Raw genomic sequence first — 27,091 nt, 5'->3', positions numbered from 1 at the left:
CCTTATTTGAGCAGCTAAACGTTTCCAAACTGGAAAGAAAAGCTTATGTAAGACAAACAGCTCCTCAGTCAAAGCTGTAAGGGAAAGCACTCTTGCAGGTGGATTTGTGCAAAGTGAATTGTGTTAACTTGATCCACCCTTGAAGAAGATTTAATCTAAAGTGACTTTATATTTACGCAGACTAAGATCACTGACGCAATGCATTAAGATATTTCAATCCTGGACACTGTAACTTACAGTTTAAAGGATATAGCAAGTAGCTGAGAAGGTAACTTTTAATGTTTCTTTAGTTAGAGCTGTGAAAGCTTGCCTCACTCTAGAACATACTATCTTCTGCCTTCTTTACTCTCACACTGGTCTAATTATACATAGAGACTCTTATAGTTTTATTTTCCATGGCACTATTCAAATACTATCTTCCCAGAACTTAACTACACTAACATAAAGTGCTTGGAAATAAATCAAGTTATGCAAAATGACTTTACCCCTTTTTGTGACCAATATGTGCCCCTCCTAATATGCTGTTCACTGCAACAGACCTGCCAATTCTAAACAGCATCTCACTTTTATTTCTTCTTTAAGTCTTGGTTTTGTTTAAGAGTTTTCTCCAGGTACATTACCTTAGTGTTCCATACAAAACCTTACTTGCCCACAATCTTTCTAGATACCAGCTTTAAAACATTATCATTTCTGTGGTTTACAACCTCCCATCAATTTAGTTTTGTTTGTGAACTTCAATATTTTAAGTAGCCTTTTCTTCTACGAGGCAGACCCAAGGAAGAAAACTTGTTTTATTACATAGTCCCCTTAAAGGAACAAGTTTTGAAAAATGAAACAAAACACTTGACTCCTATAACTCTAACACTCTTAAATACGAGAAAATCTAGTTGCAACGTGACTCTAAAGAGACGGAGGCAAGTAGACAGTTTAGAAACTAGCATGCCAAGAGAGGTGTTCTCTAGAGATGAGATTCAAGAGGGAGACTAAGGGAATGGGAAATCACAACTTCATGATAGGAAAGACACTCAGAAAGCCTAAAGGAAACAATGACACATAAGAAAAAAAATTGTATATGTTAAAGACTTTTTAAACTCATCTTATAACACCTCTTCTCCCACATTAACTAAATGAACCCCGATTAAAAAAAATAGTTGGAAAAAACTTATACTGATGACATGTTTTTGATAAATACATGTCCTGACACTCTAAAATTGATTTGCAGAGTCAGCTTGGCTATGGGAAGCACAGGTTTCTGTTCCTATCTAATACACTGATTTCAGCCAGTTTAGAATGGGAAACAGCTCTGAAGGGCCCAATATAAGTTTACAGATAAGAGGGAAAAAGGGGGTCGGAAGAAATTTTTTAAAAAATATTTCTTAGCATTAACATAAAGAAGACTTGCCTGTAGGAAGAAAAAATGTGAGTAGAAACTATAAGCACCAGTCAAGATCAGAAATAAGGAAGAAGAGGAAAACGTGAGGACTCTTTCAGAAATAAAAGAAACAGCTTATACTTACCAAATTATCAGTTTCTGGATCTTCACAGAAAAAGGGTTTTCCTTCTTTCTCCTGCTTCCTTACAAAATTTTCAATATCTACATCAAAACTAGCAGAAGTTGTGCCTTCTGAGCCTTGTGTAGATTGTTCACATTTTTCAAATAATAGTGCTAACAAGGGAAATAGTGGGTGTCTAGAATAAAAGATAAAAAATACATGAATAAGTATTTTCACTTATGTGTACACCACTGAAAAGTAAAACATCTAGCTCACATAAGGTAACAGTCACTCATGTAAGAGACTGAAAGTCTTGGAAGAAACTGCATGTAACACCACTGGCTATAGCAAAATATGATGAAAGTTTGGGGTTTTTTCATTTTGATTTACCACACACTCTAGAGGCAAGTAAAGCAGAAAAATATGTATATCTAAATAAAGAGAACAATCATGAGCTAAAAGGCTACGACATACTATTTAATTAACTGTAATTGAATGGCAAGAGATATGTTAATAGAGTGCATTAGAAATGAGAATTAGGATTTACAAATAGGATGAATGCAAATCTAAATTATGAACTAAAGTTTGATAAAATTAATTTCTTCTTCAATGTGGGCCTTATTTATACATTATAAATAACTTTACAGAACTGAGAATAGTATCCAAGTTGTACTCGGAGGCCTCCTATGAAATCATGAACAGTGCAGAAGAGAATTTTGTTAGCACAAATCTGTGGATACATCTTTCTGCTTCAGTTTTTTTGTTTGTATTTTTTTTTTTACCTACAAACTGGCAATAATTATGTCTTTATAAAGCACTTAAAAGTGAAAGAAGCCTTAACCTCATCAAAACCAAACATACTGTTTAGCACAGCACTTAACACTGGAAAAGCTCAAATTAGTGTGTTTATACATCAACATTTATTTAATCCAGTTTGAGCTAATTACTGGGCAATAGACTTATCCCTAAAGAAAAGGAAGTAAAGATCAACCTAATTACAATAAAACTCAAAATCTCATGTTAAAGCTAAAAACTACAGTATAACAAATAGTGACCATCATTCAACAGTCTGAGTAGCTTGATAAATTTTACCTGTGCTTTAAAGGCAGACACTTTTAGGATATAATTTAAAACTATGCTGAAATTGAAGGATCTGACAATAAAGGGAAGGGGTTTTTTTGGCTGAAGAGTGACAGTGAAGCTAATTTGATCTCATTCTTTCCCTGCAAACTACTGAGACAGTTAGCCAAGAGATCATCTGATTTTAAGCTACTTATTATTAATTTTTTTTAAAAAATCCTCTCTTCTTTACCCTTCAAAAGATAGAACATGAGTCCATTACTACCTGTAAATGGCCTGCTTGTCTGCATCCATTGGAGTTTGAGATTCTACAGGGGCAGGACTCACCCCTTCTGCATCAGTTTCAGAGCAGTTGGGATCTTGTTCAGTTTTTAACTCTGTTACTACTTGCATCTGTAGGAAAAAAAGAGTACGTTTAAGTAAATCTGCATGCTTGACGTAAAATAAGTGTACTGTTTGCTAAGGAAATAGTGATGCAAAGGGCTACTAAATTGCCAGAAGGTTGGTATGACTTGGCAGTTACACAAAAAAACCATAGCAGTAACAAAACCCCTCTTTCAACCCTTGACACTTTTTGATGGGTAGCATAAAGGTCACTTCAAATTTCAGCACTCAGCTTTAAAATGGGAATGACAGATATTAGTAAACTGTTAAAGTATTTTGTCTCTGAAGTGGCTATTTTTGGAATAGGCTAGCAAAACCCAGGATTTTTTTCTCAAAAAAATTTATGGGGATGTTTGCATAAAAAGCCTTTAGAATGAAAACAACAGGAAGGAAAGTTTCCACTCTTTAAGTTTTGCTTATTTCTAACTGTATATTATATCCAAGATACTGAAAAAAGAGATCCTAAAGTTTTTCTTGTCCGTAAAATGCACATTTTCTCACAAATAACTGAAATATTCTGTCTCTCTCCAATCTTTCAGTTATCAGGAGCATAACCTCCCCTGACCTTGACCCTCAAATTTCTATATTATAATAACAAATTATTTTAGGAATATCAAGCTACCGGAAAAAATAGCAGTAACTGCTTCTACAAACCCATTTAACATCCAGTTACACAATCCGCTACCATTGGAAAAACAACATAGAGCTGCAGCTTTTACTGAACGCCTCCTAAATTGCACTAGGCCTGATAATGCCTTTGAGGTGCTTTGAAGGTGTTGAAAGTGCTCTTCCCACCACCTCCAGCTAAATATCTTTCAGACTAAAAGGTTTTAAAGGAACCTGACCTCTGAAAGCCATAGTTTCCACCCCCCAATCCAAACTTCTTGGTTTTCTCCCCTTTGAGCACTGGGAACATCTATAGAAAGACAAGAAATCACTGCAATTTTTTTTTTTTTTTCTTCTACTTTAACCCTAACAAGTTTCACCTTCAGTAGAGGACAGACACTGTTCTAGGTATCATCAGGCAGCCAGAATTTACACCTGCAGAAAGGAAGTGTACAGAATGCAATCCTCTGCCCTCTTTTCCCATGAGAGGTATCACATCACTCACAGGAACTGTCCGAGAGGAGAGCTGGCCTCCAGAAACTATTACAGAATCTGACTCTGACAGAATTTAATCTATTTCCACACATCATAAGAAAAAGGTATTTATACTATTCCCAACAAGAAGTCTAGGAGAACCAAAAAGTTTGTGCTTTATTACTTGTCGGGGTCAAGCCATCTCCTAGCAAAACCAGAAACTGAGAAAATGCCAGCATATCCTAACGAACAGAGCAGTCTGCCTCACAAAAAGCTTCCTCAACAAGCACAGATGATTTTTAATCCAGAATGCTTGCAAAAAAGATGCAACTACTGGACTCATTTTGTGGCTAATGACAAGAAGGAGGAGTAAAATAAAAGGGGATGACTCCTACAAGTGATTATAAATGTTGAACCATACATCTGCAAAGTCTGAATGCAGAGAGCGCTTTCAGATAGGGCTCTATCTTACTAGGAGAAGGAAACAGCTCACTTAAAACTGCAAGGTATTTTCTGTGGGCCATTTCCAAATTACAAACGCAGCAGGCACTCAAACTACCTGTCTGTCTTGGTCACTGAGAGCTTAAAATACAAAACAAATAGAAAGAAGATACTCTTTTCCAATCCATTATTTACAAAAACATGTAGTACTTTCAGTGACATGTCACAGGATGGCATGTATATGCTGGGGGAATAAAGTAAAAGATGTAAGGTAGGTGAGAGGAGAGAGAGAAATTAAATTGTAATAAAAGAAGTAAACAACAAAAACACAAAACCAATAATCCCATTTTGCATTCAGATAAGTATCTTTGTATAGGGAAAAGTTGCTGTTTTTCTTCTGACTGTTCACCACTGTTGCCATCTGCTGACAGAAGTACTTGTATTTACTGCTTAGGGCTGACACAGAGTAAAGTAAAAATAGGTCTTCAGAGTACAGGCCAATGCATGACTTGTCTCCAATTAACAGTATTTTAATTTAGCAATTCAAATAGTTGCAATATACAGCCTGTTGTACAAAAAAGAAACATCATGATCAGACATATCTGAGTATGTTTCATTATTCTAGTGTTTGTTAACAGAAATAAGAAACTGGAAGCCCACTGATCAGCTTTCTAATTAGCAATTCTAATGAATAACCTCATTAAAATTAAGTATTTTACCAGTTTTCATCCTGTAGCATAATTGCATCAGCTTAAACATAGTCAAAGCAGCATATAGTTCTAGATAATTAAATTTATCCTTCACTTGCCTAAGATCAACAATTCTACAACTGTGTAAGCGTCATCTATCTATTGTAATTGCAGACATACAAGAAGACCGAAATACCATATACATAAAATATTAAGGATGCTCATTTGACTTCCCTAAAGATAGGAACATTATAGCACACAAATCATCTACAGCAGATTAGCTAAGCCTTTAGTAAGTAACCAAGTATTAAAGAATAGCAGCTTATCACCGTAAAGCTCTTGTTTTACAAACAAGATCAGATACTTAAAACAATGCCAAAGCAGGCATTAAGGAAAAAGTCACTACCTTTTTTCCCTTGCTAACTGTATTTAGTTCATACAGAAAGAAAAACACACCTACCTGTTGTCCATCTTGATAGTTGTCTATACTTAATGTCTGTGTTGCCATCATGGTTAATAAAACGTTAGGTCAAATCATCATAAATATGAACAAATACTCTTTAAGGGGAAAAAAAAAAAAAATCAATTACAAAAGTGACCACTTAGAATCCAGCTCTAAAAGATAAAGATTTATGCACATCTCACCCAAAAAATCTGTGAGTTTACTGAAAATGATATGTACATTTTCCTAAAAAAAAAAAACCAAACCAAACCAACCAACTCCCATTTTGCTGGAAAATGCAACAGGTTTAATCAGCAAAATGTTAATTGTATAATTTTATATTTTAATGTAAGATTTTTAGTAAGAGGATGAGGTTCTTTTACATTCACAAACTTAAAGTAAACTTTAGCATTTATTTTTGCACTACTTAATTAACTTACTCTAACATAATACATAAAATCTAGAAACAAGCAAAGATTTATGTTTCTGTGTTTTGAAAAGGCTAACAACACATTGAGCATTACTGTAACTGAAATAACAATAGTCTGCAACTGATAAACTAAATGTAAAAAGTGTTAAGGAATAAGCTATTTACTTATGAGTATGAAACTCACATTCTAAAGTTAGGGCCTGAAATTACTTTCAGAAACCAAAGTCTCAAATAACTTCTGACATCAGGAATCTACCAGCTAAGTCATTTAAGGCTCTACAAAAAACAGAACGATATCTAACAACTTTCAAACAATTGGGCCTATGTTATTATACAGTTTCAAAAGTGATCTAGGAATTTAGAAGTCTCATTTTCATAGATATTTGATACTTTGGGAAATATTAGTTTTAACAGGATTTGTAACACAAGTAAATCTATGTATGTTATTCCCTTTAAGCATTAGCTGGAGTTTGATGCCTACATTAGTTAAATGTTTTTTTCAAAGTTAGACATCCTGTAACTAAAAAAAAATAAACTTGCATAGCAGCACCACCACCAGATAGAGTGTATCCATCAAATTACTAATTTACATTTCATTTTCTTGTCAGATTAGCAGCCATTACAACTGAAATCACATAATTCATTAAGCTATTACCATTAAATATTACGATAGAACTCAATTTTCATTGACAGAAAGGAGTCCTAATGTTTAGCTAGTATGAAAAATATTAATAATTAAAAAAAGAAGACAGAGTCCATGTCTTGAAAAATATTACATCAGGTATTAATTCCAAGTTTTCTCCTCTCTTCCACTTATGTCAGTATTGAAGAACAAAGTTTTAGAATTTTCACCAGTTCAACATCTGAAACAAAATGTTTTTTTTTTCCTTGTAATGCGCTCAATCACTACAAATTTCTCAACTATTTTACAATCTTTCCTTCATCATTGCATACTACTACACCATAGGACCATTTTGAAAAGAAATTTTTACATTTCTGGCTATTTTCCCCTATGAATTATAATAGTCTCAAGTAAATGTTTCATTTAGGAAACAGAGGACAAATTTCAAGATTACCTTCTTTGTTTACTTAACAGTTTGAGGCACAGAAACAAACCTAACTCCTCAGGACAAAACTCAAGCCTTACTTTGCATGAAGTTCTATTCAAAATGTGATTCCAAAGCATTACTGCAATTTTTTTTTTTAAAAAAAAAAAAACCAAACCCTCAGCTTTAAAGATCAGAGAAATTCACCAGGATGACATAAGCATGACTTCCTTTACAAACGAGGTTATTGACTTTCACTCATCATCCTTAAATGGAGCTGCTAGTCTTTGGGAGTCTATGACATTTTACACACACAAAAGCATCTCAGGAACCACAAATATGAGTAGACAGAGCTGATCTTGGTTCTGGCATTGGGTCATGTGCTTGCAGAGTTTCTATGTGTAGACAACATGCACATATCATCTTCAGAATATTGTGGAATATTAGCTAAGAGGTTTGCTACAGTTTATGGACTCCTATACTAAAGTATGTTTTTTCTTAAGAATACAGCTTACACAGGAAAAGAGTAAAGACTGAATTTAGAGTTTTTCTAATCGCTTTAATGAAAGTATTTTCTGGTTCTAGTTCGTCTGTCTTTACAGAACATCAGTATCTCTTTCTTGAAAACTCTGTAAATACTACTGATCTCTCCATCAAAATAAAAAAAAAAAATAGGAATTATATAAATGGACTCACTGATAGAAGTACTTCAGTTTTTTTAATAGTTATGAATCATTTAATGTTAACATTACATGAGCATCTGCCACAACAGCAAAGTGAGATGTCTTTCAAAATACTTTAAGGGGACATACTCTAAAACATCAGCCCTGTACGCATTTGTCTTATGTCTAAACATTTACTTTCTTTCAAAAATGGAAGCTTACAACCAGGACATTAGTGTCTGTCTTTCTTTATACAGTGAAAAAGGCACATACAAAATGCCACTTTCCTTCCTTTTCAAAGGGTCACACATTTAATTTGTGCCTGTGATATCCAAAGCATAGACCAGACTACCCTCAAAATAAAAGTAACCAGTTGAACAGATTAACAAAGAAAGAGTAAACAGTATCCAGAGATTATTTTAGAAGCTGAAGAAGTTTCTCACAAAATGCTGTCAAAAATTGTTTGGTTGTGGGAGAAAGATGAAGTTCTTAGTCAGAAAGGAAGAAATAAGGAGAGATAAAACAATCACAGAAGATAAGCAAGGATGTGAGATCATATTAGTGACACAAAGAACAACATGGAGAGGGAAGCAGCAGAGACAAAGTGTAAAGTGGTGAAGACAATGGGACATGGCAAGAATTTCTGGAGAATCAGACAAGCTGAACTAACCCTTCCTTCCAGATCTCCATAAGGAAGAGACATCTGACATGTGGAAATCCCTCAGGTCACATGAAGGAAGAAAGAGGTGCACAGCTTTGAGCCAGATCCATAGATTATTTCATCAAGGAAGGACTTTTGCCCTATCCTCTCCCAGGAGAATGCCTGGAAAGAATTCTACATGGGTATATCCTTTATTTCCTGTAAGAGCTTCCCCTCTGACTTATAATTACAGTAGAAGAAGATTAAACTACTAGGCAAGTTAGGAACTGATGAGATTTAGTGAAGACAACTACTGCAAATCAAGAAGAACAAATTGAGCTAATCACACACTTAAATTGAGGCAATTAACTGAGGAATTACTTTGGTTCACTAAAGAGAAACATCTCCTTATTACCCAGTAGCAGTAAGATACAAACTATGTTAAACTTTAAGAAAAACAACTGAAAAGGTATTTACACATTTGGCTTTTATAACCTAATTTAGGATACAGCATCCAGTTCCAGTTAGCAGATACACAGCCTAAGCAGATGTTCACTCTGCAAACAACGATGCTAGACGAAGCTGGTATTGCTCCCAGATGTTTATCACTGCCACCCTGCCAGAGCTAATTACTTCCACAGCTCTACCACTGAGCCCACAGAACATGTGAAGGATTTCTGATCCTTTTTACATCAAGTCAGCTAGGCTAGTTCAGCCCACTGTTAAAGGTGGCTATGATGCAAACCAGCTGACTTTGTCTGAAGCACATTGCTGTGCACTCATACAACCCCTGCTCTTGGCTGACCTATTAGTGTGGTAATTTCTGGCTCATGTGTGGCGATTATCAACTCACAGCAGGACCATCTTTAACCAGCACAGCTATAGCCAATACTGTATGGCCTAAGGTATCTTGATCTTTCTAAAAGTATAATATTCTAAACCCTAAGAACACATGACTTCTGGACAACTTAGCTTTAAAAATGCTAATTATTCTTTGTTAAAGAAATCGAGAGTAGAAGGAAAACTGTGCATTTGTGTTATATTCAGAGTTACAAATGAAAAAAAAAAAAAATAACCAGAGGCTGACAGAGTCAGCCAGTCTGCTCCATGCAGAACAGAATTAACTCTCATTCTATTTATTTTGAAAACAAAGTGTGAGGAAAACCCAAGGAAATGTTTAAGGTCATGTAAACTGGAAGCTGATGCATGAACTGCAATCAGAAACTCCATTGATACCTGTGGCGAAAGGGAATTAATAAAAGCATTGTGTTCTGCAAAACAAAGTAAAAGGAAAAAAATTCAAGCCTTTAATAAAAGTAAGTATGAAGGTAAAATGTAGAGCAGAAAGGAAGCTAAATTAAGAGGGGTAAGCATAACAAGAAATGTGGAGACTTTGCGCAAGTTAAGGAGTATCTCAGAGAAGAGATTAAAGGTTAGCTAAAACACGTAAACAAAGTGATCGTTTAACATACATCACTCCTCACTTGCTCTGCTTACTCCTTCATAATTAAGAGCAAAGGGACCACCCAGTAACATTAACATAAGGTGCAAGTAAGCTGTTGGAGTTCAGTAATATCATTTTTAACATATACAAGCTACAACAGATGTTTGTAAGAGATATAAATAGTTATGCTTCAGGGTATAAACTAACCACTAACTGTCTTAGGGTTGTGAAGAAACTACCCAACAGACTTGTTAACAAGTAATTGTTCCCTCTAATTTTCCCCTATACACATTCCTTTGAAGTTCTTCAGAGAGAAACAGATGATTGGCAGATTCAGCATGCCTATTTTTTCACTCTTATTTAACTTTAGTCCTGGCACTTGCTCTGTAACATAGATCGTTATATTCACATACAAAGTTAAAAAGAAACAAAAATCAAACAGCAAGCCTGTTTGACACATGAAAAGCACCTAGAACTGGCTTCACTTTTCATCCAAATATATGATATTTGCTTCCAGGGCACACTGCTTTCTAAAGGAGATAAAATACTGGCTGTGAGAAAGCTGCTCACCCCTTTCCTTCAATGAGTTGAAGAAGACATCTTGTTCCAGCCGAGTGAATCCCACTGATGTACAACGTAGAGGACAGAAACCTAAAAACCAATAGAGAAACATTCAGGAGACAACAACAATTCAGGAGACAATATGATTAAAGAAAATATTTAGGTTTATTATGTGGTTCCCTCCTCAAGTTTAAATACATTTATATGATTTTATCATGTTCTGCAATTTTAAAAAAATTTTTAATAATCTGTAATCACACCCACTACCCCATGCTATTATTTGAACTTTCCCTCCTCTTACTCCATTCATTCTCCATACTTATCTTTATCTTATCTGACACCTCTAACAGAAAGCTACATTTGGACTGCTAACTCACTTGCTGTTCAACCTTTATATCTTACTCTCTGGCTTAGCATCTCTCTGCTTGCACTAGACAAGACACATCTCAAAACTAAAATTACAAAATGCAAATAGGAATAACTCACCAGTGTTGTAAAAAAACAAGCATGAAATGAAGAAAGATTAAAGATTTTTTTTTTTAATTTGAGTCTCCTTTATAATCATGCTTCGCTTTTACCATTGAATGTATTCTAATGATGGCTATGATCAAGTAATCTACTCGAAAAAAACTGACAGACGGTAGGAAGGGACGTGAGCCATTATTAGGATCAAGTGTCCTGTGAAGACAGGTTCTGCTACAGGATTATTCTGCAATTTTAAAAAGCCTTCCAAAAATCACTACTCAAAATTACTTTAATTATATTTAATTTATTAGCACCTGTTTGGTCTATTAAAGCTACTTTTAAAGAATAGTAATGATTGTGAAAGCAAAGTAGCAAAGATTGTGAAAACATATTTAGAAAACCCAATTGCTGGAAAGCATTAAGAAAAGCCTGCAAAACTATCTCAGGGGAAGTTCTGGACACTAAAGTTGCACAAAAGCCATCTGAAATGATATGATGGCTAAAACACACAGCTGAGATAGTGAATCAGATTATTTCCATTACTCACATAGACAAAGTTCCTGTGTTCCTAGTTTTGCCAACTGCATAAGACCTGGAATGAAAGTAACTCCAACATTTTTAAAAGTGAAATGAAGTTGGTATTTGGATTTGAGAACCAAAATTTATCCACGCTTATTGCAGAAGTAATGTTTTTCACACAAGTTCATAGAAAAACAAAATGCTAAGGCCCATTCAATACAGTTGACATCTCTGGTTTTCATGAAACCTAGTTCTACAAGAGCAGGGGAGATACTCTGAGGAGCTGTAAGGTGGTAGAAGGTTCTGTCATTGGTTAGGGATGAAATACTGAGCTAGAAGGAGTTTCAGTCCAAACTGATATACCTGGCCTCAATGCCTCAAGGGGCAGATGACACATTCAGGGTTCTTAACAGTTTCTCTTAATTTGTCAAAGACCTATGTCCCCAAAGAATGGGCTTCTCTCATTTTTGCAACTTCTTAATTCTGCTCTGAGAAGACAGTGCACACTCTTATTCCCTTCTTCGTACAATACTTCTCTACTATAATTTTGGTACTCATTTTCACCCACCTCAACTTACTAGGCTATTTTCACGCAGAGGACATCTTGCTATTCACAGCATCTTCTGAATGTAGGTCACTGGCAGATAAATTGGGATTATCTATTCCTTGTCTCTGCATAGGCGTAAAGAAGAACTACTTTACCATTGCAAATCTGAAAAACCTGCTCCCTTAATTTAGAAGCAACTGCAGCAAAGAAACAATAGTGCCGCTGCCACCAGATCTGATCAGTCAAAAATATTCCATGTCTGAAGAAGCAGCCCCTGCCTGCAAAGCCTTCAGCTGAAACTCTCAAAATGGCAAGTTTCTAGACAGTACATGAGATCCAGCAGCAGAAAGAAAGAGATACTGAAGAAATGCAGGCTCAAGTGTAAGATTCTGCAGAGGAAAAGGTTTGGCTGAGAAGGAGCCAGAGGACATTGCAGTCATATTGTCTTCTTCCAAGAGACATTTGACAGCAACTAAGACTAGAGTCTACCCTAAAACAGAACAGAGAAGGAAACAAGAGAGATCTGAGCTTGCATGTTATGTCCTTTTGCATACCCCAGTGGGGGCAAGAACAGGGAGCAGGTACACCTGTTAAAGGATGGAGAAAATATCGAGGCACCGTGAAGCCTAAACTTGGAATCGGTATTGCCAATTCATTTTTTCTTTTTATTCCTTTTGCAGACAAGCTTTAAAAGTCACGTTATCATAATAAAGAAGACACTTAACTATGAAACCAAAACCAAGGGCAACTTGCTTGGTCACTTCCAAAGCGTATCACGATTGAAGTCCTTACTACAAAGTAAAATATAACCTTGTTCATTCAAACGTGGAAGAACCCTCTGTTCAGTCATTCTCTCATTTTACATGTCAGCTAGTAAGAAACAAAGACGTGCATACATTCACATATACAAACATTAGCAGACATTAAGATCAAGATATATTTATGTTTTTATAGATTCAAATAATAATGGTGAACCAATGTGTAGAGTATATATGACAATATGCCATCAGGGGTTCATTCTGCCTTTGCTGCGGTGGTTGCCTATCTACATCAATCAGCCTACAAAGAGACATTCAGTAAAATTAAGACAAACAAATCAATACGAAGTTCAAGCATACAAGTTTCTTAAATCTGCTCAATGACAATGTACTCCTCATTCAGCAGCAAGGTGAATTCCATTTCCTCTATCTTACGTACTCACAAAGTATAGCCATTATTTAGAATATTATACTTTTTGAAAGATAATGTTCCTGTTCAGGAATATAATACCAGCCTCAGGGAGTTGCTCTACATAGATACAGCTACACAGTTATTACACAACAGCTATGCTGACCATTTCCCTGGGAGACAAGCCCTAAAAAGCCACAAAACCAATTTTCAGTTGCAGTAAAGTGAGATTTACTTTGTGTAATTTTTTTTCCCTTTTATTGTTAGTGGTGCAATAAAGTTATTTATATATTGATCTTGATGAATATGTGATTACATTAAAAAACTGAATGCATTATACTTAAAGAAACTGAAAATTAAAAATAAATTAAAATTCACCACATTGAAGTTAAATTTCTTCAGAAATACAGGCTACACTACAAGCTATCATCAATCTTTCCTTGCCTGCAGGATTTTGAACATATACACTATATAACACTAACTTTATTCAGCAAGACCTCTCCAACACTACATATACCGCTTTTTTTTCCCATTAATCTTTCATAGCATCCTCTTCTCATATAATCCCATTTCAGAACTTAACAAGCGATACTAAGTATTTATATCATAAACTATCCTCCAAGCATCACCACACAATGTCACACAGCATGACAAAAACCAAGCCATCTCAGGAAGAGATGTGCGTTCCTTTAGCGATTCACTCCTTGTGTGTAGTCTGCTTTTAGTATTTTAAGGGAATTCTGGAAATTCCCCTATTTGCAAGTACCAAAAATGAAAAAAAAAGTATCATAAAAAATGTGCCGCTTCACAAGCCAAAATTGCATATGCGGTAACTAATAAAATGGATATTAAGGATGCGTAAGATAATATAAATTTCTCAAGGCACAACAACAGAAGTAGAATTAAGGGCATCTGGGTCTTCTGAAGAACTTCAGCTCCTTAATTCTGCATGCATCCTTTGTGTTTACACCAGCACATTTCTTGGAAAGCATGCATAATCACGGTTCATGTTCATGGTTCATGTAACTGCCAGTTACATAGCGCTTCTTAACAACAAGGAAGAGAAAGATGAGAAACCCTATCCAACCTAGTCATAAAATAATGTCACCTCAGTATGCTAGGTGTCCTCCCTCCAGGTAGCCCTTGGCATTGCAGAAGGAAATCCTCAGCTTGCTCTCCTACCTTCTGCAAAATGAAAATCTCATTCCTCTAACTATTAAGAGATTCTCAAATTCAAGTAACTTCCCGCAGCATCTCAATTTCTCCTACCCATTTCACACTGTAATTTGACCCTGCTTTATTAGCTCCATAAAGTAAAAGTAAGGAATTAAGGGGACTAAACAGAAATTTTGGTAAAAGGAAAACAAAACTTCGGGGAAAGGAAACCTCCCTTCTTTAATCGCTCCAAGATTCTCAAGGGATTAGGGTATGAGGGAGCAAAAATATTTCCCATCACTCCCTCATTCATCTCCAGTATTCCCATAGTAAATGAAGATTCCTTTACCTTTTTTTTTTCCGTATTGTTAACACTGCAAACTGAAGGACTTTTTATGGTTTTTGCCTGTGAATCCTCACACATATCTACTTGTCACAGGACAGAAAAGTATTCTCTTCCACTCTGTATTCACCCAGTGTGCTGTCATCATAACATTTTAGGTGCAAAAATCAAGAGGACAGCCTTGCCGCTAACATGCATTAGAAAGTCTGCATTAGAAAGACTACCAAAAACCCCTTACATACCCGAGGCCACGCATCCGCAGTCCTACGGCTGGAACTGATTCTGGTACAAATTTCCTACTTAATGATATTTAATTACTTCTTCAAACACAATTTCATTAAAAAAAAAAAGAAAACAACAACAAAAAAAAAGACAACTCCACCCTCCACATTTCCTCAGCATTCCCCACATGGATAAATAACAAGTTTGCGTATGTGCTAGACAGGATTCTGGTCCTTTGCCGTTGAAACCTTTGCTCGAGCATGTAGTGAATCTCTTACTTCTGGAGACACTCATTTTATCACATCCTTCCAGGCAAATTAAACCAAAGCAATGCGAAATTTTATTTTAATCATTATTTGAATCAGCACCCAATAAACTATGACTGAAATTAATCTTGTTTTGTGTTTATACTATGCGGTTTCATAAAGAAGACACAGAATAACCACTGATCTCACTATGCTTTTATTGCTATTGAATACTTTACAATGTTAGCAAGCAGTTTATGCAAGCATGTGTAAGTTTTCCAACATTTTTATTATAAAACCATGAAAGTTTCTAATGATTCTTTCCATGAAAGACTGAATTCCTAATGCTACTGAAGTACAGTTAAAGGATGATGAAGAGTTTTATTTAACTAATAACTGCATTTATAATGGACTCAAGATGTTGAATGTATAAGAAAATCCCATCTACTCATTTTTGGCATTTAAACACTTCATCAAGATTAAGATGTTCCACTGTCAATTATTTAATTTTTATGCCCTTTACGATTTCAGAAATAATGAGCCTGTCCATGAACCAAGTATTAACTTGGACTATCTGAATAAACTTAAGTGACACAAAATCCTGGTCCTGCAACTCTGTCAAATTCTGTTCCAATGGGTCAGTAACTTTTTCAGAATCTTCCCTCTCCCCATGAACAATTTTCTTTTGCTACTAAGTTTAGGCTGTAAAGTGAACGGTTATTTTATTTGCAAAACTGTGATTAAATAATAATTTCTTCCTTTCCTGCTCCACTTTGTCCACAACTCTTTAGCAGTGTTGAACCAGAAACAATCAGTTCAAGTAGTTTTTGCAAGGAAAATGTGCTGTGTTCAATTCCTGCTGCCAATGCTCTTCAAGCTCCCTTACTTTTCTATCTACATTCAGCCTGCTCTTCAGCCCTGTACTACCCTTCCCCACTGCTCCTTCCACACCAACGTACAGCTTATCCTCTTTCTCACCTCCTGCCCTCTCTCATTCCCGCCACTTCTGACCACTTGTAATTTTGCTAGTACCATCCTTTTCAGGTTCCTGGGCCTACCTGTGTTTCCACCAAGCTTCAATCTTTGTCCCCTGCCTCTCCCCAAACACCACTCTTCATCCCTCCATGAGCACAACCGCTGCCTAAGCATTTTGGGGTTGGGGGAGAAGCACAGATAAAGACAGACTATTTAGAATTAAACTTACCCATCGCCTACTGCTGTGGGATGCACCATGCTTAACTACTTGGTCCAGATGATGACTACACAGTCAGGTGACATGCAAGGACCAGCAGACAGGAAGATACTGGTGTTAGATGGAATATTCAGATAGTTTAGTTAAAAGATACTTGCTGCGTAACATGTGTGAACCAGTTTTTAAAGAGCTGATATTTGTTAAGTTTCTCAAGGAACAGCCATACGCTATGTGTGAATGTTTACACTCTCTTCCCCTCTCTCCTTTGAAAGGCTGAATTCCAGAACTGAAGTGCTGATATGCTCTTAAATAAGCCAAACAAGCATTTCCCCCCTCATTTAAATTAACACATTTACTTTCTCTTAAAGTCACTTTCAAAACGTTGAGTCATTTTAGCTTAAAGTTTCCAGAATACTTCTGCTCAAGCATACTCATCATGGCAAATTTCAGTATGACTAAGAAATAGGCTACTAAAAACAACACCTCAAAATAAAAAAAAAAAAGCCAGGTAACCTTACTGCTGGCATCGCTACTATCATGGTCTACAACACACACAGACAGGCTAGAACATATATAAATTACGTGATCATAAAGTGACCTGGAAGTTCAAGTTCCTTAGTTATAAAACATACAACATAGCATACACTTTTTCGTTCCCCTATTCTCTAGGCATGTAAAACATGCATAATGATCCAATTTCTGTTTCATAAATGCCTCTGCTTCCTTTGAACATAAAAGACTTGGACTTTATTTTTCAGTAATAATTATTACAATATCCTTTTCCCTTTGTTTTGTTTGCTACCTAATTTGAAAACGAGCTAAGCAGGATGTGAAGTACAGCCGCATTTTCTAGCTTCCTATGTCCTTAAGAAAAAAAACAGGCAATTCCAAAAGCTCACATATAAAATATAAATTGGACCTGGTGGTTTTAAAAAAAAAAAAAAAAATAAAAAAAAATCCCTCTTTTAGTTAAAGACCCATATGTGCAGCAGGCTAAGGGATACTACACGATTATCACAGTCAGTCAGCTCCCATTTCCAAAAATCACCTTTTGACTGTCTAAGTAGTTAAATGGCCTTCCTGTTTAACAGCAAATAGATCTTTCATACACATATATAGAAAAAAAATGAGAACATGGCTTGGAGTAGTTGCTAGATTAAAAACAAGCAAGCATGTTCATATGAAGGATGATAAGCAAGCATGTGATGACAAGCAGACCTAAGTTTTATTTCCACTTCTAACACCAACTTTCTTTTTGTCCTTCAGTAATATACACTCCTTGGTATCACCACACTGCTGACAGGGGAACCAAGTTACTGCCCTTTACCAACTGTGTAAAAACATGTCAGTGCTCCATTAACAACAAAGATCTTTATTTCCAAATTCTTGGTGTCATCATTTATCTTCTACCCCACTCCTAGTTCCATTTGATGATACCCATGTTCTACAGTTATGACATGAAACAATCTTACTGAACGAAGTGAAGAACCTGCTAACAAACTTGGCTATTTCAGCACTCAGTTATCTTAGGGAGAGCTATAATGGCCTGGGTAAAATACTTCGGTAACATCTGGCAGCAAGTTTGCAAAGGAAAAAACTCTATCAGCAGCTTTTTTTCCTTGCTCTTGGAATACTCTCGCTTAGAAGAGCAGTAAGTTGTTTTACATTTTGTACAGCATTGAGCTGCAGTAAAATACCCCCCCCCGAGACTTATCATTTGTGAACCTACACACTTTCAACAAGTGAGACTGAAGCAACCAGCTGCTGCAAGAGAGAAGTAACATTTGTGGAATTTTATATTTCACACAAAAAAAATAATTCAGTCTTACTTACACCAAAATAAAAATATTAATCTGCTTTATTGTAAGCTTTCACATGTGTGCCAGTTTTGGAGAGGTAACATTTGGCTCCCAGGCCACTACACAATATTCTGAAATACAATTTGGACTACATCTCCCTTTATTCAGGACATTAACAGAGCCATTAGAACAAGCAGTTCACTATCCCAATAGCGGTTCTGTGGATCATTCACACTTGGCCGTTAGTACAGGGCTTAATAACAGCAAAAGAGTTACTCATTTCCAGGAAACTGAATTGCTCCTAAACACTTTTAAACTTGCTGTGGTAGCAATCAGAATTATTATGACTTTATGACAGCACTGCATTTACAATACAGGGAAAGGTATGAAAAAAAATACAGTTGGAAAGCAAAATTCTGAAAAAGAAAGTACAGCTTCTAGAAGACATATCTATTTTATAAGACTGAAATATTTAGAATAAACATGTATATTTCATTAATTTAAAACTGTTTTCAGTTGCACTAATGGAAGACTGCTAGGAGTTAGTTTTAAAATGTTATTTTTATCCTCAAAAGACAATCCAAATCTTTAAAACTGTTTCTAGATTAAGAAAGAGTACAAATCAAGGCTTTAAGTTATTTAATATTAGACTAACTTTTTACATGCCAAGGTGAAACTTCCAAATACCAAACAAAACCCCAACCAACCGTAACAACATACACAAATGTCGGTTTTCCTATTAGCACATAGGAAATGGTAACAAGATAAATTCCAGTCCAGCACATTGCTTTAACTACACGATAATAAGACCCACTTCAGATATGAGACAGTATTATTGTTCAGTTTATGTAGAGAAGGATACACAGGCACACATTAAAAAAAAAATATATATATATGCATGACCCAAAATCACTCAGGAGATCGATGAGAATGAACAGTATCAGTCTTCAAAGTCTCAGTGCAATAGTCTCTACAATATCTATCTTTACCTTGCAAATTAAGTAAATGGAGCTACGCCTTTCACCACTTAATCGATGCTTATGTTAAGAAAACATAGTGAAACCTACACTGAAGTTTTCCTGTGGATACTTTAATCATAAGATGACAAGAAAATATGTAAAGTGCTAACAATCAACAGTAAAAACACACTAAACACTTCATAAAGTAAACTAAAGACAGAACATACATGGAAAACCAGAATTACTTATTTTGGACAGACGGAAAGCAATGACATACCAAGAAGTGCGAAACTGTTTCTTCGACTGAATCAAATGTGAAATGTTTTGGGTTTTTCTTCCTCACCAGTTTTTAAAAACTTAGATGTAATGATTACATATGGCTACACACAGACTCAGAAAAAGATAATTCTGCAATTTTATTTTAGGGAGTTATTTAGAAAATGCACTCAAAGTGCATTTGCTGTTGCTTGATACTCTAGTGATGACAAGGTCTGGAAGTACATAGAAGGACTTCGGATACAATCACAACCATTTGTTTCCTGGTTTAGCATAATCCATGAAACGTGTACATGCAGCCAACAGGGACTAACCAGGACTCAGTCTTAAACAAGACTTTGGTGCTTCCCCAACTGCAGAAACTATCACTTTAACTGCACACACATAACTAAAGGGATATAACACCATAGCATAGGTAGACGATAAACAGTTTATATCCCATAGAGGAAAGGAAATAACCTATAAGTGTATTCACAATACGGAGAATAGCGAGGTGCATAAATTTCTTAAGCTATGTTTGATTAGGGGAACTGTAACAACTAAACTACACCGGTGAAACTTTGTGCAGAGCATGCTCTAGAATAAAACTAGGAACAGTATTATGAACTAACTAGATGTGCATGTTTTTGTAAAGACTAAGAAAGAATTCCTTGGCTTTTAAAAAAATAATTAGAGGATACATTTAGCATACATTGACAGTGACTTACACCCTCCTGCCACTCTCCATAGGATACTGGCTCAAGTATTTCCAGCATCCACAGACCAGAACATACCGTCCATGCTCCCCATTTCTGTGGTCTGCTTAATGGAGTGCACAAATCATATTCCAAATAGGGGCAAGGACACAAATGAATCTTGCCTGGACAGCTCTTAACTGCATATGACGGGGGAGGGGGGGGGAAGGTGGGTGGGGGGGGGAAGTAATTCATTGCATAGCATAAAAATTCACTTATAAGGGTATCATACAAGACCTGGAGTCTTATTCTCCCTCCCAAAACCGTATTAGTCATTTACTTCCATGGAACTGACAAAAAGAGGTCACAAACTGCAGCAGATTAAAAAAAATACTGTGAGTGTGTCTCTAAAATGCCATTACATGTTCCCATTTAGGACAACAGAAATATTTAAGAAATAATTTTAAAAGATAGTGATAAGCTATACTGAGGAGTATCACACAGACGTCTGAACTACTGATATTTTTAACTGACGAACTCTGGGCCATCCAGCTGGTGTTACGGGAATGAAGGAAAGCTATCAACTACTCCACGGAGACCTGGGACATGTGGCTAATTGAGGCAATATTTCAGGATAAAACCAGCACTTGATTTATTATTGTTTACACACATCATAAGCAGGGCCTCTGGGCAATGTCAAGTTTCAGCTCCTAATTGCGGCTGTGTAAACACTCAGGAAGCTTCGGTCTAGGTGTCAAGAAGCCTCTACTCGTAACCGAGCCAAGAGACAATGAGGTCACATCAAAAATAAAAAAAAAAAAAAATAAGAGGAAGAAACCACCTCACGCCACAACTGCGCACACTGCCCCAAGTGCCAGCCGCTAACAGAATCTGCTTTCTATGAATAAGAGGGGAGGCGGCGGGGAGGGGGAAGCACAGCCAAAGCCACGCCAGCACCCGCTCTCCCGGGGGCCGGGGCCGGGCTCCGCGCCGCCACCGAAGCTGCACCAAGGGCGGAGGGCAGGGGGCCACCACCGCCCCCCCGCCGGCACCCCACGGCGCCGCCACGGGGGCTATGCGCGGCCGCAGCGCCCCAACTGCCGTCGGCAGCCCCTCTCCTCCGCCTCCCCCCCCCCCGCTCTCGGGCCGGGGCAGGTGCGGAGAGGAGGCAGCTGCCGCGGCGGTTTGATCCTCGCCACGGCCGAGGGCGCCGAGGGCTCCCCGGGCTGGGCTGGGTTGGGCCGGGTCGACGGGGGCGAGGAGGACGCCGGAGAGCCCCTTCCCCGCCCCCCTAAGAGGAACGCCTGCCAAGACGGCGCTGGCCCTTTAAGTATCACGTCGCCTCCCCCCTCCCCTCGCCCTCCTCCTCCTCCTCCTCCCCCCCCCCCCCCCCCCCCTCCTCCTCCTCCTCCGGCCGCCGCGTCCCCTCCGCGCGGCGCCGAGCAGCGGCCCGCGCTCCCTCGCGCCCCGTCTCGCCTCCCCTCCCCTCCCCTCCCTCCCCGCGCGCGCGGCGCCTGCGCGCCCCCGCCGACGCGCGCCCACAAGCGACAACGGTTACACGGCGGCCGTTCCAGAATTTTCCTTGCTCCCCCCCCCCAACTCCTTCCCCTCCCCGCGCCGGCCCGCCACCGCCCCTAACCCCCCTCTGGGCGAGTTGCGGAGTGCGGGTGCCCCCTCCCCGCTGTTCGGCGTGTCGGGCTCGCCGCTCGCCCCCCCGCCTCTAGCTTCTTCCCCAAACCACCCCCCCCACGGTCTGGTGGTACGCCTGGGCCCGGCCGGCGGCAGCGGCGGCGGGCGCGCCGTGATGGATGGCTGGCTGGCTGGGAAGCGGGTTTGAGTGACAGCGCTTACCTGGGTGCCAATCTTCGTCACACTGACAAGCGGCTGCAGCAATCGGGACCCGCACCGCCGCGACACGCGTCACCGCGCACACACGCACCCGACCAATCAGCGGCCGCGCCGCCCGAGACGACACCACGCCGCGCATCACGCCTCATCAATATTCACCGCGGGGGGCGGGGCACGCGCCGGCGTAGGGAGGTGGCGCGCGGCAGCCCCGCCCCGCCGCGGGGCGGGGCTGCCGCGCGCCACCTCCCTACGCCGGCACCTCCCGGCTCGCTCTCATGAATATGGACGAAGGGGGCGGGGAAGCAGGAGCGGGCCCGGCCCCGCCTCTCCCCCGGGTAGGAGAGGGGGGGAGGCGAAACCATCTCCTGGGGGGGGGGTTAGTGGGGGAAGAAGGGAGATACCAAGCGGCTCGGCCACGCGGGGAGAGGGCGGTAGCCGTTAGGCAGGGGCCGGCAGCGTCTTCCTCTGTTCAGCCAGGGAGGCCTCCCCGAAGGCTGTGGCCGGCATGTGTCCCAAAATCTCGGGGGGAACCTCTCCTCTGCCTTCTGTGTGTGTGGTGCAACTGCCTGGCCAAACTGCTGGGCAGGTCCTCTGCCATGTTGTGACCCTTCCTCTGCCAAACCTGCCCCCATTTGTCTCCCAAACCCTGGTCCTACAGGAGGCTCTGAGTGAGGGGCGACCCTGCACGGCACCCAGTGTATCCCCAGGACCTGAGGTCCTGCCCTCACCCGAAATAAAGGTGCTGGGTACAGATTTCTTCCTTTTACTGAAACTCTGCTTCCTTTCTCTACTTGGAAGAAAACAGCGCTATCACAGCTCTTCCCTCCCGTTCCACCACCATTAAACTGGCCCTGTTTCCCTGAACTCTTCTTAAGTAAGGAGCAGGAGAATCGGGGAGATTTGGTTTCTGACAGAGGCGTGCCTTGTGGCTTAGCCATTTTGCCGTTGGGATAGTTAAAAATCCCGTGTTGCTTCTCTGCTGTGCGAAAGGGCTGGAACGTAGACCTTGCAGTCGGGTCACTGAGATGATCTCTTGTCTCTGCCTTGCTCCTCGTTCTTAAGACATCTGAAAGATCATCTTAGCAACCTCTCCCTCTCTCTCTGGGGGCAAAAGCGACCAAGGGGAGGGCAGAAGTTGATACATACAGAGCAAATCTCATCTTGGGAAGCTCAGCTCAAAACCGAAGCAGGTTTAGTTTCAGGTTTTGTAGTCCCTCTGCAGAAGAGCAGCTGAGAATCTACTGGATTATCCTGTATCCCTACAAACTGGGAATGACCTACAGTTTTTCAAGGTCCATGCCCTTCTTTCTGTTGGTTTAATAGTAGCAAGCCACCTAGTTTGTTTCATACAACACTTTCCTGGGCCAGGAAAGAAGATCTGGCTAATAGACTGGCGATAGAAACGGCTACTGAAATGTTCCTGCAAGCCAGCTCTGCCTTCAGCCCTCCGAGTGTAACTGCTGTGTCAAGACCCTGCTCAGCCAACATAGTTGCTCTCGGTCTTCAGGAATCTAGTCACTCTGTGCACACTGCCACCATTTGTCCGCTAACAAAACCGTCGCTTCATCATCTTGCTAGACCGTCTGGAGCCTTTACAGGAGTTCGTTCTCAAGCCGTTTTTCCTTGTACAGTCAGAACCATGTGGAAGTCAGGCTTGTGAACAGAGAAAGAACTTGTACACCCAGCAGAGAGAGTGGGAAAGAAAATGAACGATGCTAATCCAGAGTGCTCAGGTGTGTGACTCAGGTCTCAAAGTTAATGTGAATGACTTATATAAACAAGATTTTTTTTTTAAATACAACTTTGTCCTGGTTTCGGCAGGGATGGAGTTAATTTTCCTCTCAGCGGCTGACCTGTTTTAGATTTCAGATGTGAAGAATGTTGATAAACACACGGATGTTATGAGTTGCTGCTAATGAGACCAAGGACACTGTGTGGCTTCCCAAGTCTTGCTAATATGTAGGCGCAGGAAAGTGGGAGGGATACAGCCAGAATAATTGATGCAAACTGGCCAAAGACAGTATTTTATGCCGCAAACGTCAAGCTCAGTATACAAGTGGGGGTTGCTGGGGGGGCATCTCTCTCCCTTGCTGACTCCGTCTTGCTCCTTTGCTTGCTGCTCAGTTTTGTTTCCATGATCGCTGCTTGAGATGGGCTGTATCAGTCATTGGGACATTGGGTGGTGAGAAATCGTGCATCATTCATTTTGTATATTTTAGTATCCTTATATTTTATTACTGTAATTTTCCTTTGCTATTCTAGTAAACTGTCGTCTTCTCAATCTGCAAGTTTTCCTTTCTTCCCAATTCTCTCCTCCATCCCGCTGGGGAGGGTGAGCGAGAAACTGTGTGGTGACTAGGGCTAAACCACAACAAACTTTTAGTTTGTCTTACTCACAAGAGCCTCTTTCTCTATTTCTCCTCTTTCGCCATGTAACAACATCTCTAATAGAGTTCCTGTGGCCAGGAACTGGCTGGCTTCTTCTACCACAAGTTTCATCTCTCATTATCCCTGACACGTTCATTAGTGACACATTCACTAACCAGTGCTTAAAAGTAACTGGTTCTCAGGCCCAGACCTGCCTCTTCTTCAAATTTGATTCTCCTTGCAAACCCTTTATTCTCTTTCTGCCTTGCCTGCACTTCTTTGGATAAGAGTTCACTGATTTCTTCTGAGAAAGCACAGATTAAATTCAAACCAATTTAGTTTTTGTTTAATCTCTTCTCTCAGTGATCTTCAAAGGCTTTCTTGATGCCTTTTCCAACTTTAATTTTCCTTTCTTCTCCTCTTTCCCTTTACTCTTTCTTTCCTTCCTGCCTGCCACTTGCTCTTTCCCAGCTCCCCTCTCACACACTACAGGTGTAGAAATTCCTCATCTGCTGCCTTCCCCTCACCCCAGTAATCCCATCTCTTGGTCTCCTTTGCAATTAAGGTTGCTCCATCCTTTACTCTCTTCAGCCTCTTACGCTTTTCATCATAGCAATAAATGTTCTAACTCCCTCAGTCTTAAAGCACACGACTCCCCAAGCACCAGAGTTAAGAAAGTGTGGTTCCCCACATGTTTGTGCCTCATGGTTTGGTAATGTTAGGGTCTAAGGTGCCGGCTTTCACCGAAATCTCTTCCGAAGTTGTGGTGTACTTAAGGTCTCTCTTTAGTCAGTGGATGCTGTTGCCTAAAGGCTCCTGCTGCAGACTTTCCATCATTCAAGGAGTACATGATACATCTTCCCTGCTCCACAACATATTTCCGTGGAAGTTACAGAAACTAAATTATTCTGACAGCTTTAATCCTATCTGGAGTAAATCGCTAGGTTCAAATGTTATTAAATGATATGGATACTCCCCAAAATATACTTGTACCTACATGACATGACCATATAAATCTCGTTCCCATCAGAAAGTAACCTAAAAATCACGTTTAATCTCACTTGTGCCTTCCAGCTGCCCATCTCTAAACTCACTGAACGCACTGTTCCAAACCAGTCAAAAGGTCCCTGCTTTTCATTTTATCTTCAGTTCTGTCTGATACAGCCTCTGCAGGCTGGAAAGCTAAGCTTAATTTTTAAAATATCACAGCTGAAATGACTCCAGGAGATGAAGATTTAAGAAAAGCGCTAAAAATGACAAGGCTTTTGAGAGAAGCTTGCAACATTTGGAAAACAGAAGGAGCTGGGAAGAGAGGAGCAGCAGGGGAAAAGAATGAAGAAGGAACTGAGATGAAAGATTCAAAGGCAAACAAAAAACCCTACCAGACAAAAAGGGAAAGGATACGTATCCTTTCTTTCTTTGTTTATAATTGCCCAAACAAACTGTGTTGTCCCTTATCAGTTCTGCAAGTACACAGGACGGAAGACAGCAATCATGAGGAAATTCTCCGTACTGCATATTTTATAAGGGTTATTGCACAACTGATGTAGTTTTATGCTTTGAACTTGCATTGGTATGGATGTACTCACTTAAATGCAATGGTGAGAGGGCTGCTTTTTTTTTTTTTCTAAAAAAGCAAAAGCTACATGCCATGAAATGCCATTTTAATATTTTGTCATCGCAAATTACAAGTGCATAAAAATGAGGTTCTATAATATTTAGGCTTGTCACTGCAAATAACAGAATATTCAGATTCTCAAACTTGTGTTACTTTCTTCACATTGTACATATTAAATATGCTCATTAAGTACAGCGCATTACTTAAAGCATGCACAGGTGTGTTTGTAGGGTCAGGACCTTACTTGGTTACTGAGAACAGTCCCAGATATAGAAGAGCACTCCTCACAGTTGGACCAAATATTTGCAAACACTAAGCTATGAAGGTCCTGTCTCACCAAATGAGAAAAGCGTTCTCCCAGATCTGTTCTCTGAAACACACTTTCCGTTGCAATTTAGTGATTGTAGGATTGTGTAAATGTATTGGATGGCAAAACTGGATCCTACGTGCAGTTGCTAGACAAATTAGGCTTACTCTGACATCCTTCAGTAATTTCCTAGTTCTAAATATTACAACTGTGTGCATAATATAACATTCATATGCATTTAACCTATTCAGAAAAAGGAGACTTCTCATGGCTCTTGATTGTGTGCTTGCAAAGGAAACATTTACATAGAGGTGAAGGGATGGGCTTCCGTGCAGGTGGCAGTAATCTGTTCTCATAACTTATTGAATAAAGACTGTAATTGAAGTGATAAGACTGGAATAATCTAAACAGAGCCGGGTTTTCCCCAGATTTCCATAATAATTAGGTGAGTTTTTAAGTGCTGATCTCTTAACAATGGGAGGCCACTGCAGCAAACCAGTTTCTTCTGTTGTCACTCCAAGGGAAAAAAAAAATGTAATCAAGCATGTCAATGACTTAGACATCCTCTGGCTGTTTGGAGAGCGTTCCAAAAAGCAACCTCTGCACACCCTCTTTGCAGGCACAGCACATTCACATCTGCAGCCACAACTTTACATGGTATAGGAGGAGCCTGGGAAAATTGTGTAGCTTATTTTATAATGGATATGGCTTTTAAGATTTTAAAGTTGAAATTAATGAGTTAACTCAGTCTAAATAAATGGCAAGCTTTTGCTTGAACTAGATCATGGAGATCCGTGTAACTCAGCTGGGAACACTCCCTCTGGAGAAATTAAGAGCTCATGTCCCACAGCAGAACTTGGGCTCGGACCAAGAGCTGGCTCTGCAGTGCAGTACTACTGCAAGGAGTTTCTGTGTGAGGATCAAGATGCCATCCTTTCAATAAGCTATTATTGCCCTGTGTTTTTCTACCCTCTCTTTTCATTAGAAAAAAAACCA

The 27,091-nt window shown here is 39.3% G+C and overlaps 1 protein-coding gene across 3 annotated transcripts in view; it reads right to left on the bottom strand.

Moving 5' to 3' along the window:
- The window catches only part of PKNOX1 (PBX/knotted 1 homeobox 1), a 52,675-nt gene extending 30,739 nt beyond the window's left edge, over positions 1 to 21,936 (bottom strand). For 2 of the 3 annotated variants that reach the window (XM_086765858.1, XM_086765877.1), the window contains exons 1-5: positions 21,807 to 21,936; positions 10,402 to 10,482; positions 5,628 to 5,725; positions 2,839 to 2,966; positions 1,518 to 1,689 (exon numbers count right to left, since the gene is read on the bottom strand). In XM_086765858.1, the coding sequence (XP_086621984.1) occupies positions 1,518 to 1,689; positions 2,839 to 2,966; positions 5,628 to 5,678 (351 nt within the window). In that variant the 5' untranslated portion in view covers positions 5,679 to 5,725; positions 10,402 to 10,482; positions 21,807 to 21,936. Of the gene's footprint in view, positions 1 to 1,517; positions 1,690 to 2,838; positions 2,967 to 5,627; positions 5,726 to 10,401; positions 10,483 to 16,259; positions 16,359 to 21,806 lie in introns of all 3 variants that reach the window. The other variant, XM_086765868.1, reaches the window with a different exon arrangement.
- Positions 21,937 to 27,091: the final 5,155 nt, after the last annotated feature.

Source organism: Chlamydotis macqueenii, chromosome 1 (genome assembly GCF_036417535.1).
Source record: "Chlamydotis macqueenii isolate bChlMac1 chromosome 1, bChlMac1.mat, whole genome shotgun sequence".
In the NCBI taxonomy this organism is placed as follows: domain Eukaryota; kingdom Metazoa; phylum Chordata; class Aves; order Otidiformes; family Otididae; genus Chlamydotis; species Chlamydotis macqueenii.
The sequence above is the reverse complement of the archived record's forward strand: the minus strand, read 5'-3'. Positions and strand labels throughout refer to the sequence as shown.